Here is a 14,151-nt window from a genome sequence, read left to right as displayed (position 1 = left end):
TCATTTGGCTTTGACAGGCCTGTGTATTGCCTGCGGACAGAAGAACTGCCATGAAAGTGAAGGAGAGGAAAATATTCTGAGATGATGTTCACTTTCTAGCATTGTCCAGGAGACCTTAATAGCTCTTTAAGTAGACTCACAGCACTTTGTGAGAAAAGGCTCCCAGCTGCTTTGTACTCGCTGGCGCAGAACAAGCAAGATGGCCTGGTTGTACACGATACAGCATCTGCCTGGTAGATGACGAAATGTACATGATGTAACTCATTGCAGGGTAGAGCCAATTTTCAAATTAGATGGGCATCAAGTGGGCGCGGACATTGCCCTGGCTGCCTGATGTTGCGTTCTTATTCCAATAAAATTGGTGAGTGATAGCAAGGAGGGGGTGGGGTGGGAGGGGGGGAGACGAATGGTGGGGGGGTGGGGTGGGGCGGAAAATCTTTACAACCTCCACAAAGCAGAGTCAGCTTAGATAAATTGGGTGTGGGTGGGGTGGGGAGTGCTGATGCTGGGAGGGGTAGAGAGATCGGCAATGGACAGAACAATATGAGTGGAGCGAGGAAGATGGGCCAATATAGAGTAATTCATTCAGGAAATCTTTAATTTTTTAGAGTGGCTTTGAGTGATCTCTTGATCCAGTGACAGACCAGAATTGCATTGACATCCTAAACACCTCATAACATTCTGATCTGAATGTACCAATAAGGCTTGCCTTATTGGACATCTAATTCTGGCCCCCATCAAAATTGCAGTGTACAGGAAGACAATGCAAAGTTTTATTTCTGTGATATTTGCCTCGCTACCAGCACATTTTTTGGATGGGAGCATGGTGGTAGCATGATTTGAATCAGCCCCATATTTTGCCAGTAAAGCCTCGAGCTGAGCTTGTGTAAAACATCTGAATCCTTTCACACCCAAAGAAATCATTTACATCACCTGGAAAGATAATATACTGCTGTACATGCCTCCCCTTGGAAGCTTTCTGCACTGAAGCTGAAAAGTAATCATCAGTCCTAGGTCACCCAGGGGCAATTAAGGTGTGAATGAGCAGCAACCTGGAAGCAGTCAGCCATGTGGCATGAGTTTTCCTGCGTTCGTTCTCTTCACCTTTCGAATGCTGTACTGCAACCCAAGCTTCAGGTGGGAGAAATTAACATGTCTTAGGGAAGTAAACCCTGAATATGTTTTCATATGAATTGCTGCTTAACAAGTGGTTAATAAATAGCAATAATGGCAACTTGGTGTAGGACGTGTGCAAAAGTTAATTATTAAGATTTAATGGCAAATTATTGCTTGTAGGTCCATAGTCATATCTGCCGCCTACTGTCTGTGGCACTGCTACTGGAAGAGCACCGAGAGCACTAACACAGTCACATATTCACAGCGTCATGGTCAGGGTTTTTAAGTCAGCGTGCAGGGGATGGGCCTGACACACTGATGTGTAAAATGACGCAGGATGACATGGGCATGTTTCGTTCGGTGGAGTCGGCCGATATTTAAACAGACCATTAAGACCATTAAGGAAGTAATTAATGAAATTGTTGACACTGCCCAAACAACTTTAAGATTGACGGGCAGGCAAAAAGGCCAAGCGGCCTTCATGTTTTTTAGGAAACCTCACCCAAGGGCGGGATGAGGTTTCCTAAAGTGTTTATTAATTAAATAAAAATCTTTTATGTAAGATAAAAATATGTCCCCTCTCATGTGACACGGTCACATGAGTGGACATGCTTAAATAAACTTTAGAGCCATTTATTTATTTAAAAACCGTTTCAATCTCCCCGAGGCACGATTGAAGGCCTCTTTCCCGCGCATGTGTGAAAGAGCGCTGGCCCCGACCACCTCTCCTCCCTCCCCACCGCCCGCACAGGTAGCACTCAGCGCTACAGCTCATGTCTTATGCTGGGCGGGCCTTAAATGGCCCGCCCATGTAAAATGGTGGCACAAAGCCGATTGTGGGCGGCGATCATCTCCACGACCACCCCCACCCGCTCTCGCCAAGCCCACCCACCGCCTGAAAAATTCAGGCCCACAGCACAGAAAGAGGCCATTTGGCACCTCACACTTGCACAATTATCAGTTTACAGTACAAAGCGAATTAACCCCTCAGTTGTGACTTTTTTTTATTACTTGAGTGTCATCTTGGATCAACTAGAGTGCCTCTGAGCCAGAAGGGTTCACTCTGCATAGTCACTTGTACATATAATCTAGGCTGTTACTTCATTATAATGATGAGGGAATGCTGCATTGTTGGAGGCATCGTCTTTAGATTGAGGCATTGAACCAGGCCATGTCTAATTGTTCAAGTGAATATTTAAAATCCCAGGGCAGGACAGAACAGGATGTTTCCCTGGTATCATGAGTAATATTTCTCCCTGGACTCATATCACCAGTAACAGTTCAACTCATTTTCTGTGTGGTACCTGCTGTGTCCAAATAGGGTGCTGAGCTGGTTTACCTAAAAAATAGTACTCTCAGAAGTGATTGATGTTCAAAAAGGAGTTTATTTGATGTGAAATGCTGTGTGATGTTGTTTCTTGTACGAAAATCACTACCAGTTTAGGAGAAATACAATCATTAAGTTTTGACTTTTTTTAACTAACTATTTTGAACCTCTTTCAAAATTTGCAAAAACAGTTACCTTCCGAATAAATCATGAGGATATAAAACGAATGCAGTAGTTTATTGCCGTGAAGTTACAATTTCACTTATAGTTGTAACTGGAGGGAGCATTGAGAAAAAATGTATTGTAATAGATTTTTATTCTGTGCTGGTTTTATTTCATTTATTCAAGAAATAAAGCTTAGCATTCAGAAAGAAATCCAACGTGGACGTTCAATGCAGGAGGGAAATCAAAGGGAGCAAAATCCCTCTTTTAGCTGGTCTAGCAATGGTTAATGACATGAACATGAAGTCCCAGATGCAGGGTGAGTAATACTTTGAGCAGTTGATCTCGTATGTATAAATTATTCCAAGTATGGCTTGATTAGACACTCTGCCATCAAAGAGCGCTACTGATCCCCTCCAACATTTCCTGTGAACAGTTTGCAGGGCCATAGTCACATGAGCCAGCAGCAATGGTTCTGCTGCCAAAATAGCACCAAATGTACTACCACAGTCACATACTCACAGTATTGTACAGATCATAGAACAGAAAGAGGCCATTTAGTGCATCACATATACCTGTCCCAGCTGATCATCTAGAGCTCCTAGCTCTCATCCTATTTCCTGCTCTTTCCCTCAATAGTTTTATGGAAATTAAGCCACAGAAACAGGTACTTATGCTTCTCCTTTATATAATACCATCCCCCTGCCCCTTCCCTATACCCTTTGAATGTTTTCTTTTTCATATATAATTAATTTCCATTTAAAATCCTTGTGGGTTTAGTTTCTAGCAATGGTTATGGGAATACTTTCTGTTTCAATAATCCCCCGAACTACCATCTGTTTTGAAGTAGATTTGGGGCTGCAAAAGAAGCAAAATGCGTTTAACCAACAACTGAGAAATTCCAGTTGGATTCTCCTCCTTTAAAAGCACCAGTCCCATTAAAGACTTCTCAGGTGTGCAATGCACTTCATAAATAGGACCGAGGGACTTGACTGACCTCTCTGACCTATTTCCTCCATTTTCTGTCCCCGATCATTCCAGATCAAACTATGAACATGTCAGTATCTGAGTTGAGGTATCCTTGTGATACTCTTCATCTCTTTCACTTCCAATAATCAGTGCCTCACCGAGTGAAAACCCTGATGATTCTTTCTTTTTAAGTGGATGTCTCTCTGCTGCCACTTGCCATGATGTAATGGATGAGGAAGTGACAGCAGTTGACATGTGGATCTGACAGATTTCCCAGTGAAGATGTCCAGTCTTTATCATAGCCAACCTCTTCCTATAAGACAACCTCTATCTACTCTGTGCAGCGTAGAAGTTGTTGTTTAGCGATGCACACTGTGGCATTCCCCCTGATGCAATAGTGTGTGAATCTAAGGTTGGTGAATATTCGAGAGTGCATAAAGTTAAAACTAGCCATCATGCATATTTTCCAGCTTTTACCAATTTGAGAAGCTGGAAGGAGCCAAAGTGCTTATTCTGTCTCCATGAAAATACTATAGTACACTGCCACCCTGCCCTTGTCGCACACCCACTACCTGCCACCCCCAAAATCTACCTGCAGGTCTCTGCCTGTATCCCAGCCAGCCAGCAAGTTACAATGGGTTGCTGCTTTGGTGTGAGCAGCTCACTGGTCGAATTGTAATGAAGCCAGGGCCTCAGAATCAAAGGCGCCACTTTGCTGGAATCTGGGCAACTGACCAGGATGTTCCACCATCGGCTACCAAAAGGAATGACCGCAGCCACCAGGTTAAAAAATTCAACTTGACTGTATTGTTGCTATTTGGTGAAGAATGTTTCCCTTAGCACCAGTTTTAATTGTGTTGAAGGTCAATTGGTACATGTAACTGAAGCTGTGGCCAGTCAAGTTGGATCAATTGCCCAATTAATGGGTTAAATTAGTAATTCTTTGACTACTTCAGAAGCCTTTTTCTATTGTTACAAGCGGGGAACAAGAAACCTACGACCTCTTTTCCTTGGAGACAACATGTCAACCATTGCAGTGGAGCTGATTGCTGGTATCATTCTATTATCAGAGTAATTACAAACCTGGAGACCTTTCTTTATGCATTGATGGGATGCGGGCTTCGCTGGCTGGGCCAGCATTTATTGCCCATCCCTAGTTGCCCTTGAGAAGGTGGTGGTGAGCTGCCTTCTTGAACCGCTGCAGTCCATGTGGTATAGGTACACCCACAGTGCTGTTAGGGAGGGAGTTCCAGGATTTTGACCAAGTGACAGTGAAGGAACGGTGATATATTTCCAAGTCAGGATGGTGAGCCTCTTGGAGGGGAACTTCCAGGTAGTGGTGTTCCCATGTGTCATATAAATAGTAAAATGGTGGTAAAAGGAGAAGTAGGGCCATTTAAGGACCTAAAAGGGTATTTACACATGGGTGAAGGGGCCATGTCTGATATATTAAATGAATACTTTGCATCCGTCTTTGCCAAGGAGGTAGATGCTACCCAGGCAATGGTGATGGATGAGGAAACTCTGTCAGTAGAAGTTTCAAAATTGATAAGGAGGAAGTGTCGGTTCTTAAAGTTAACAAGGCACCGGGGCCAGAGGAGATGCATCCAAGGATATTGAAGGAAGCAAGAGTAGAAATTGCAGGGGCACTGGCCATAATTTTTCAGCCCTCCCTAGACTAAAAGTGTCAGAGGAGAGGACTGGAGAATTGCAAACATTATGCCCTTGTTCAAAAAAGGTTGTAAAGATAAGCTCAGCAATTACAGACCAGTCAGTTTAACTTCAGTGGTGGGCAAGATTCTAGAAATAATTGTTCGAGACAGCATTAGTAGTCGCATGGAAAAATATGGGTTGATAAGGAAGAGCCAGCATGGATTTCTAAAGGGGAAATCATGTTTAACTAACTTGCAGGAGTTTTTTGAAAAGGTAACAGAAAAGGTCAATGAGGGTAATGCCGTTGATGTGGTGTACATAGACTTTCAAAAGGCATTTGATACAGTGTCACACAACAGACGTGTGGGAAAAGTTAAAAACAAAAAAACTGCGGATGCTGGAAATCCAAAACAAAAACAGAATTACCTGGAAAAACTCAGCAGGTCTGGCAGCATCGGCGGAGAAGAAAAGAGTTGACGTTTCGAGTCCTCATGACCCTTCGACAGAACTTGTTCTGTCGAAGGGTCATGAGGACTCGAAACGTCAACTCTTTTCTTCTCCGCCGATGCTGCCAGACCTGCTGAGTTTTTCCAGGTAATTCTGTTTTTGTGTGGGAAAAGTTATTGCTCATGGAATAAGAGGGACAGTAGCAAGATGGATTACAAAATTGGCTGAAAAATAGGAAGCAGAGAGTAATGGTCAATGGATATTTTTCGGGCTGGAGGATGGTTTGTAGTGGAGTTCCCCAGGAGTCGGTATTGGGACCCTTGCTTTTCCTGATATATAGTAATGATCTAGATCTTGGTGTGCAGGGGACAATTTCAAAGTTTGAGGTTGATGTGAAGCTTGGGAGTGTTGTAAGCTGTGAGGAGGACAGTGTGGAACTTCAGAAGGACATCGATAAGTTGGTGGAGTGAGCAGATAGGTGGCAGATGAAGTTCAATGTGGAGAAGTATGAGGTGATACATTTTGGTAAGAAGAACATGGACAGACAATATAAAATAAGGGGTGCAATTTTGAAGGCGTGCAGGAGTAGAAAGACCTGGGCGTATATGTGCATAGATCATTGAAGGTGGCAAGACAGGCGGAGGGAGCAGTGAATAAAGCATATAATATCCTGGGCTTTATTAATAGGGGCATAGAGTATAAGAGCAAGGAGGTTATGTTGAATTTATATAAGACCTCAGCAGAAGTATTGTGTACAGTTCTGGATGCCGCATTACAGGAAGGATGTGAACACATTGGAGAGAGTGCAGAAGAGGTTTACAAGAATGGTTCCTGGGATGAGAAACTTCAGTTATGAAAATAGGTTGGAGAGGTTGGGACTGTTCTCCTTGGAGAGAAGAAGACTAAGAGGAGATTTGATAGAAATGTTCAAAATTATAAAAGGGCTGGTCAGAGTAGATAGGGAGAAGCTGTTCCCACTCATAAAAGGATCAAGAATGAGAGGGCACAGCTCTTTAAAGTGATTTGTAAAAGAAGCAAATGTGATGTGAGAAAAGACTATTTTACACAACGAGCAGTTTGGATCTGGAATGCACTGCCTGGAAGTGTGGTGAAGGCAGGTTCAATTAGGGCATTCAAGAGGGCATTAGATGATTTTTTCTATTCGAACAATGTACAGGGGTATAGGAAAAAGGCAGGGCAATGGCACTAGGTCATAATGCTCATTTGGAGAGCTGGTGCAGACACAATGGGCCGAATGGCCTACTTCTGTGCCATTAAAATTCTGTGATTCTGTCTGCTGCCCTTGCCCTTCTAGTCGGTCGAAATCTTAGGTTTGGAAGATGCTGCCTAAGAAGCCTTGGTGAGTTTCTGCAGTGCATCTTCTAGATGGTACACACTGCTGCCACTGTTCGTTGGTAGTGGAGGGAGTGAATGTTTGTGGAGGGATGCCAATCAAATGGGCTGCTTTATCTTGGATGGTTTCAAGCTTCTTGAATGTTGTTGGAGCTGTACTCATCCAGAAAAGCAGAGAGTATTCCATTACATTATGTGTCTTGTAGATGGTGGACAGGCTTTGGGGAGTCAGGAGGTGAGTTACTCACTGCAGGATTCCCAGCCTCTGACCTGCTCTTGCAGCCACAGTATTTATATGGCTAGTCCAGTTCAGTTTCTGGTCAATGGTAACCCACTAGGCTGTTGATAGTTGGGGATTCAGAGATGGTAATGTTATTGAACATCAAGGGGCAATGGTTAGATTCTTTCTTGTTGGAGATGGTCAGTGCCCAGCACTTGTGTGGTGCGAATGTTACTTGCCACTTGTCAGCCCAAGCCTGGATATTGTCCAGGTCTTGCTGTATTTGGACATGGGCTGCTTCAGTATCTGAGGAGTCACAAATGGTGGCTGAACATTGTGCAATTATCAGCGAACATCTCCACTTCTGACCTTATGATGGAAAGAAGGTCATTGATGAAGCAGCTGAAGATGGTTGGGCCTAGAACACTACTCTAAGGAACTCCTGCAGTGATGCCCTGGAACTGAGTTGATTGACCTCCAACAACCACAACCATCTTCCTTTGTGCTTGGTATGACTCCAACCAGTGGAGATCTTTCCCCCTGATTCCCATGGACTCCAGTTTTGCTAGGGCTCCTTGATACCACACTCAGTCAAATACTGCCTTGATGTCAAGGGCAGTCACTCTCACCTCACCTCAGGAGTTAAGCTCTTTTGTCCATGTTTGAACAGTCATGAGGTCAGAAGCTGAGTGACTGTGGTGGAACCCAAACTGAACGTCAGTGAGCAGGTTGTTGCTAAGCAAGTACCACTTGATAGCACTGTTGATGATCCCTTCCATCATTTTACTGATGATGGAGAGTAGATTGGGTGGGGGTAATTGGCTGTGCTTGGCTAGGGGCATGGCAAGTTCTGGAGCACAAGTCTTCAGTACTATTGCCGGGATATTGTCAGGGCCCATAGCCTTTTCAGTATCCAGCACCTTCAGCCATTTCTTGATATCAATGGCAATCGAATTGAACTCTGGCACCTGTGATGCTTGGGACCTCTGGACCTCTGTTTTTTCTAAGAGATTATTTATGCTTTAATGCTCTAAATATTTCTTGTTACTCTAGAATTGGAATTTCAAAAGGATAGTTGAATGATTCTATGATGTATTCTAAATGGATGATCTTCTTTATTCTCTGCAGGCTATGGAAAGCAAGCTGCTCATTGGAGGCAAGAACATCATGGACCATACCAACGAACAACAAAAAATGCTGGAGCAGAAGAGGCAAGAGATTGCAGAGCAGGTAAATGTTTCTTTCATTGACATTATGGTTGGTAATGTTAAAGCATTATCTTAGCATTTTGCTCTATTACCTTCATGAATAATGAAGAAATTTTACGATATCCTTGGCAATTAGTGGTGAACAGAGTGTGCACAAGCTGCTGTTCATATAAATCATTTGAATTCTCCTGTATTCAGTCATTATATACAGATTCTTGAAAGTATATTGATTAGTGGCCTGCTGAGTAAAGGCAGTGCCTGGTGTAATATTCAGCCATGGAGACCTGAACATGCTAACTCCATGTACAAAGGAGCACTTAAAGTGGCAAAGGTTTTCTTCACTGATTTTCTTTTGGATCTCTTTATCTCTTTTACTTTCATATCCTCCCTTTTTTTTAGTGATAGATTTTTGTTATTTTTGGGAGGGTCAAGTTTTGTCCCCCTTAGATTCACTGGTATTAAAGCATGAAGTTACCTCTTCTGTGGCTGCACATTATCTGCAATATCTCCAGAATGGTGAATTATATATTCACACTTTACATGGTGGGAACCAAAACTGCTCTGAAAGTCCAACTGACTCTGAAGTGTGACTCTATCCTCCAGAGAGAGAGAGAGAGAGAGTGTCGCTCATCCACTGGCATGGGATTCATGCTATCGCACTGATGAGAAATAAAACAGCTTTCATGTAATGCTCCAGTTGTAGCAGATACTATGTACAACAGGAGTATGGTTCTGTGGTATGCTTATGTGAATGAGAGAGTGAGAAGGAAGATGAGAGAGAGTTTGAGCAGATTGATAAGAGAACTTAGAGAATGCCTTTCCTGACTCCCTCAGTACTCTTACAAGGCAAGAACCATCATGACTCCGTACAAGGGCTTATGATTTCTGGGACCATGTGCGTTTGAAGAGGGAAGCATTGGGTTTACTTTGGTGGTGTTTTCGACAAGTTAGCATTTTTATTCCATATATGTAAACTAAAATAAATGTTACTATTTAGAATAGTATGAAAACTATGACAAACTTGATATTTTATCCTCGATTGAAGTTCTCTAACAATTCTGGAGTTCTTATGTATACTGATTACAACATACAAGTTAATGCCCTGCCAAATTTTAAGAAAATCATTAAGCCATTTAAAAAAAAACCACACACTGAAATGTAAGACAAACTGGGCACTAAACAGCAGAAACATTTTTCAAGCAGTATATCATTTATTTTTCATTCAAAATAGGCCTATGAAAGGCTGAGAAAAAGGGCAAAAATTACAGTAAGGTGAAAATATATAGAATTCTGTGAAATAACCTTTTATACAGAAATGGAAAATATGCAATATCTACCAGCAGATATTCTACTTTTACCTTTAAATAGAAACGAAGAGAGCGAGAAATACAACAGCAGATGTTGCTACAAGATGAAGAGACCATGGAACTAAAAGACACATACACCTCACTCCAGCAAGAAGTAGAAATTAAAACCAAGAAGCTGAAAAAGGTGAGAAAAAAAGTAAGAAATGGCTTAATTCTTTATCTATTACTCTGACCTATATATTTTCAATTAAATGTTATTGATTTGAAATGTATTGGAAATCATTGTATAAAGGAGTTAAAGCCTCCTTCATTAAGATACACTAAAAAAACTAACCTGAAGAACTATGACATTCAATGACCCCCCTAGCTCCCTTCTATGAACATATGGGGAATATATATCCACGAAGGAATCCCATGTATTGCTCACTATTACTGGCCACAAATGGTGCTAAAACACAGAAGTAGGGAGGAAGCAAAGCTAGAAGACACATACAAAGTCTCTCTGAAAATAATATTTGGGCAGGTCTGCCAAAAGGTGTGGAACCAGCCATGTTGGTCATATCTTCAGGGCACTTTATATCATAACTTGCAATAGCTTGCTCAATGGTGAACATTTCACTTGCCGCTGAGGCCACATATGTGCAGAGGCCCAAAAGTGATGGTGGGAAAACTAGACTAAGTGAAGCAAGTTCCAGGAAAGCAATAAGTCTTAAGACATGGACTACTTAGTTGATGTTTTGAAGAACTTTTTTGGAAATTATTATAAATGATCTTTAGTTCTATTTCCTTAGATAACTAACAAAGCAAAATGATGGTTGAAAATATTTTCAACAAGTATTTGAGCTGGTCCTCCTGCTTCCCTATTTATCATTTCTGCATTGGTAACGCTTTTTGTCTGCTTCCCCATTTGCCCAGTCATATTTCACAGACAGTCAGCATTAACCAATCAACAGCAATTTATTTTCTTTTTATAGTATTTTATGATAGTCAAACCAGTGTGCCTTTTATGCCCGATGTCACAAGACTTTCCTCATGCTGTATGCAGGCCAATATACCACATATTGTGGTAAAGAAAATTCCCAAGTTGTTGATGTCTGCTCCATTGGTCAGTACGAGCTTCAATACATCTACCAAAGTTATTTAAAGATCACCCATGTTGGATTGAGCAACATTTTCACCAGTTCCACTCCTGCAGCTCAGTGTGCGTAAATAAAATGGTCACAACAATGAATGAAAGGCCTGGCTTGAGGGGGCTGAATCTTTTAAAGATTGATAGCATATTGCATTGTTGCTTGCAAAGTTAGAATTTTTTGGCATATTATGTGGAATTAATTTTAAGGTTGCAATGACACACCTAATTTTGGAGGAGCAAAAAGCAGCTGTAACTATTCCTCACACATTATCTACCCAGGACCCAAATTTAATGATCCAGGAAGTCCTTCCTAAGTATGTGAGAAGACTCATCTTCAGTGACTCCACTTCACAGTGAAGTCTGCCATGTAGCTGTACCATTCATGAGATGTGGGCTTCATTGGCTAGGCCAGCATTTATTGCCCATCCCTAATTGCCCTTGAGAAAGTGGTGGTGAGCTGCCACCTTGAACCACTGTAGTCCATGCGGTGTAGGTACACCCACAGTGCTATTTGGGAGGGAGTTCCAGGATTTTGACCCAAAGACAGTGAAAGAACAGCAATATATTTCCAAGTCAGGATGGTAAGTGGCTTGGAGGGGAACTTCCAAGTGGTGGTGCTCCCATGAATCTGCTGCCCTTGTCCATCTAGGTGATAAAAGTCGTGGGTTTGGAAGGCGCTGTCGAAGAAGCCTTGATGAGTTTCTACTGTGCATCTTGTAGATGGTACACACTGCTGCCACTGTACATCAGTGGTGGAGGGAGTGAATGTTTAAGCTGTTGGATGGGGTGCCAATGGGCTGTTTTGTCCTAGACGGTGTCAGTCTTCTTGAGTGTTGTTGGAGCTGCACTCATCTAGACAAATGCAAGGTATTCCATCATACTCCTGACTTGTGCCTTGAAGATGGTGGACAGGTTTTGAGGAGTCAGGAGGTTAACTCTCTGCAGAATTCCCAGCCTCTGACCTGCTTTTGTAGCCACAGTATGTATATGGCTAATCCAGTTTCTGGTCAATGGTAACCCCCAGGATGTTGACAATGAGGAATTCATGCTCCACCATTCAATAAGATCATCGCTAATCTGGGTGTGATCTCAGCTCCACTTTTCTATCTGCCCCGATAAACCTTGACTCCCTTATCTAACAAAAATCTGTCTAACTCTGCCTTGAATGAATTGAATGATCCAGCCTCCATTACTTTCTTGGGTGGAGAATTCCAGACACCAGCAATCCTTTGGGAGAAAAAGTTTCTCCTCATCTCTGTCTTAAAAGGGAAACCGCTTATTCTTAAATTATGTCCCCTAGTGTAGTCTCCCCCCTCCACAAGAGGAAACATCTTCCGGGTATCCACTCAATCAAGCCCCCTCAGAACCTTATATGTTTCAATAAGATCACCTCTCATTCTTCTAAACTCCAATGGGTATAGGCCTTACCTGTTCAACATTTCCTCATAAGACAACCCATTCATTCCAGGAACGTGTCTACAGTACCTTCTCTGTTTCTAAAGCAATTATATCTTTTTTTTTAAATAAGGAGACCAAAATCTACACTGTTATGACGTGGCAGATGACGTGTGCCAGGCCGACCACATCCACAAGGGAAACTTGACCACACCGTCACAATGATTTTGCAATTCGTATTTATTACACGAAGTTGTGTGCACTGAATTCAGGAGTAATGAGTCCATTAAGACCTTTAGAGATCTTAAAAATGAAGTAAAATATTTATGAACAAAATATAGGATTTGAAGAACGTACATAAGGCTACAATTAGTTAATACTATAACAAATCCTAAAATTCCTAATTAACCTGACTCCAAGTTACACACCCCTTGAGGGCAACAGTCTAAAATAGATTTTAAATTTAAAAAGCAAGCTAATGAGTCACTACAGTACCCACTTGATAACAGAATCCCAAAGCTTGTCTCCAACTTTAGTTACTAGACTCAACAGACTTATGCAGAAATGGCTGGAGGCTTCCTGAGCATTGTTTCACACTCTCCTGCGAGATCTTAAATGACCCCCAACATAACCTTTTGTTCTCCTTTTATATACATTTCTCCCTCCTTAATCTGTAAATTCCATTGTTTCATATGGCTTTGAAATGTACTTTTCCCATAATATAAAATCTTTCATGTTGCCAATATTGTCAGTAACCTTTGGGAAAAATAAACACACTGTTTGGCCTCGCTTTTCTGGCTAGTTGTGAACATCCTAACACCCCTTTGAAATTCAAACAACCCCTTCACTTAACTAAAAATGCAAATTTCCTTCACACCTTATATGCTAAGACAGCATCCATGTTTACTCATTAGCATTTCAATTTCACTTCTACACTTAACTTCTTTTGATAATTTCAAGCTTGCAGTGTACCTGACTCCAAATATAATTAAATCACCCAGACAGAACCATCTACACTCACACACCCATAAACCTACTTGACAATAAACCAGGATAATATTATGAAAATTATTATACTTTCATAATACACACAGTGTTCCAGATGTGGTCTCACCAAAGCCCTGTTTAGCTGTAGTAAAACTTCCCTACTTTGATATTCCATTCCTCTTGCAATCAGCACCAACATTCCATTTGCCTTCCTAATCACTTGCTATACCTGCATACTAACTTGTTGTGATTCGTGTACCGGGATACCCAGATCCCTCTGTACTACCAAGTTCTTCAAACTTTCTCCATTTAAATGGTATACTGCTTTTCTATTCTTCCTGCCAAAGTGAACAAGTTCACATTTTACCCACACTATACGCCATCAGTCAAATTTTTGCCAACTCACTTAACCTGTCTATATCCCTTTGCAGGCTCTCTACCTCCTCTTGACAACTTACACTCCTACCTATCTTGATGTCATCAGCAAATTTAGCTACCATACATTCGGTCCCTTCATCCAAGTCATTGAAATAGATTGTAAATAGCTGAGGACCCAGCACTGATCCCTGTGGCACTCCACTAGTTACAGCTTGCCAATCTGAAAAAGACCCATTTATCCCTACTCTCTGCTTCCTGTTAGCATAAATAAATGATTGGTAGGCTAATATATTACCCCCTACTCCCTACTCTCTTATCTTGTATAGTAACCTTTGATGTGGTACCTTACCAAATGCCTTTTGGAAATCCAAGTACACCACACCTACAGGTTCCCCTTTATCCACCTTGAATCTTACTTTGTCAAAAAATTCTAACAGATTAGTTAAACACGATTTCCCCTTCACAAAGCCATGTTGGCTCTGTCTGATGAAATCGTG

The 14,151-nt window shown here is 41.7% G+C and overlaps 1 protein-coding gene across 1 annotated transcript in view; it reads left to right on the top strand.

Annotated features, from left to right (window-relative positions):
* The window catches only part of LOC121278104 (kinesin-like protein KIF3C), a 272,922-nt gene that overhangs the window by 181,282 nt on the left and 77,489 nt on the right, over positions 1-14,151 (top strand). The window contains exons 3-4 of the mRNA XM_041188173.1: positions 8,376-8,477; positions 9,824-9,946. Of these exons, the coding sequence (XP_041044107.1) occupies positions 8,376-8,477; positions 9,824-9,946 (225 nt within the window). The remainder of the gene's footprint in view (positions 1-8,375; positions 8,478-9,823; positions 9,947-14,151) is intronic.

The sequence above is a fragment of the Carcharodon carcharias genome, chromosome 5 (genome assembly GCF_017639515.1).
Source record: "Carcharodon carcharias isolate sCarCar2 chromosome 5, sCarCar2.pri, whole genome shotgun sequence".
Lineage (NCBI taxonomy): Eukaryota > Metazoa > Chordata > Chondrichthyes > Lamniformes > Lamnidae > Carcharodon > Carcharodon carcharias.
The sequence above is the reverse complement of the archived record's forward strand: the minus strand, read 5'-3'. Positions and strand labels throughout refer to the sequence as shown.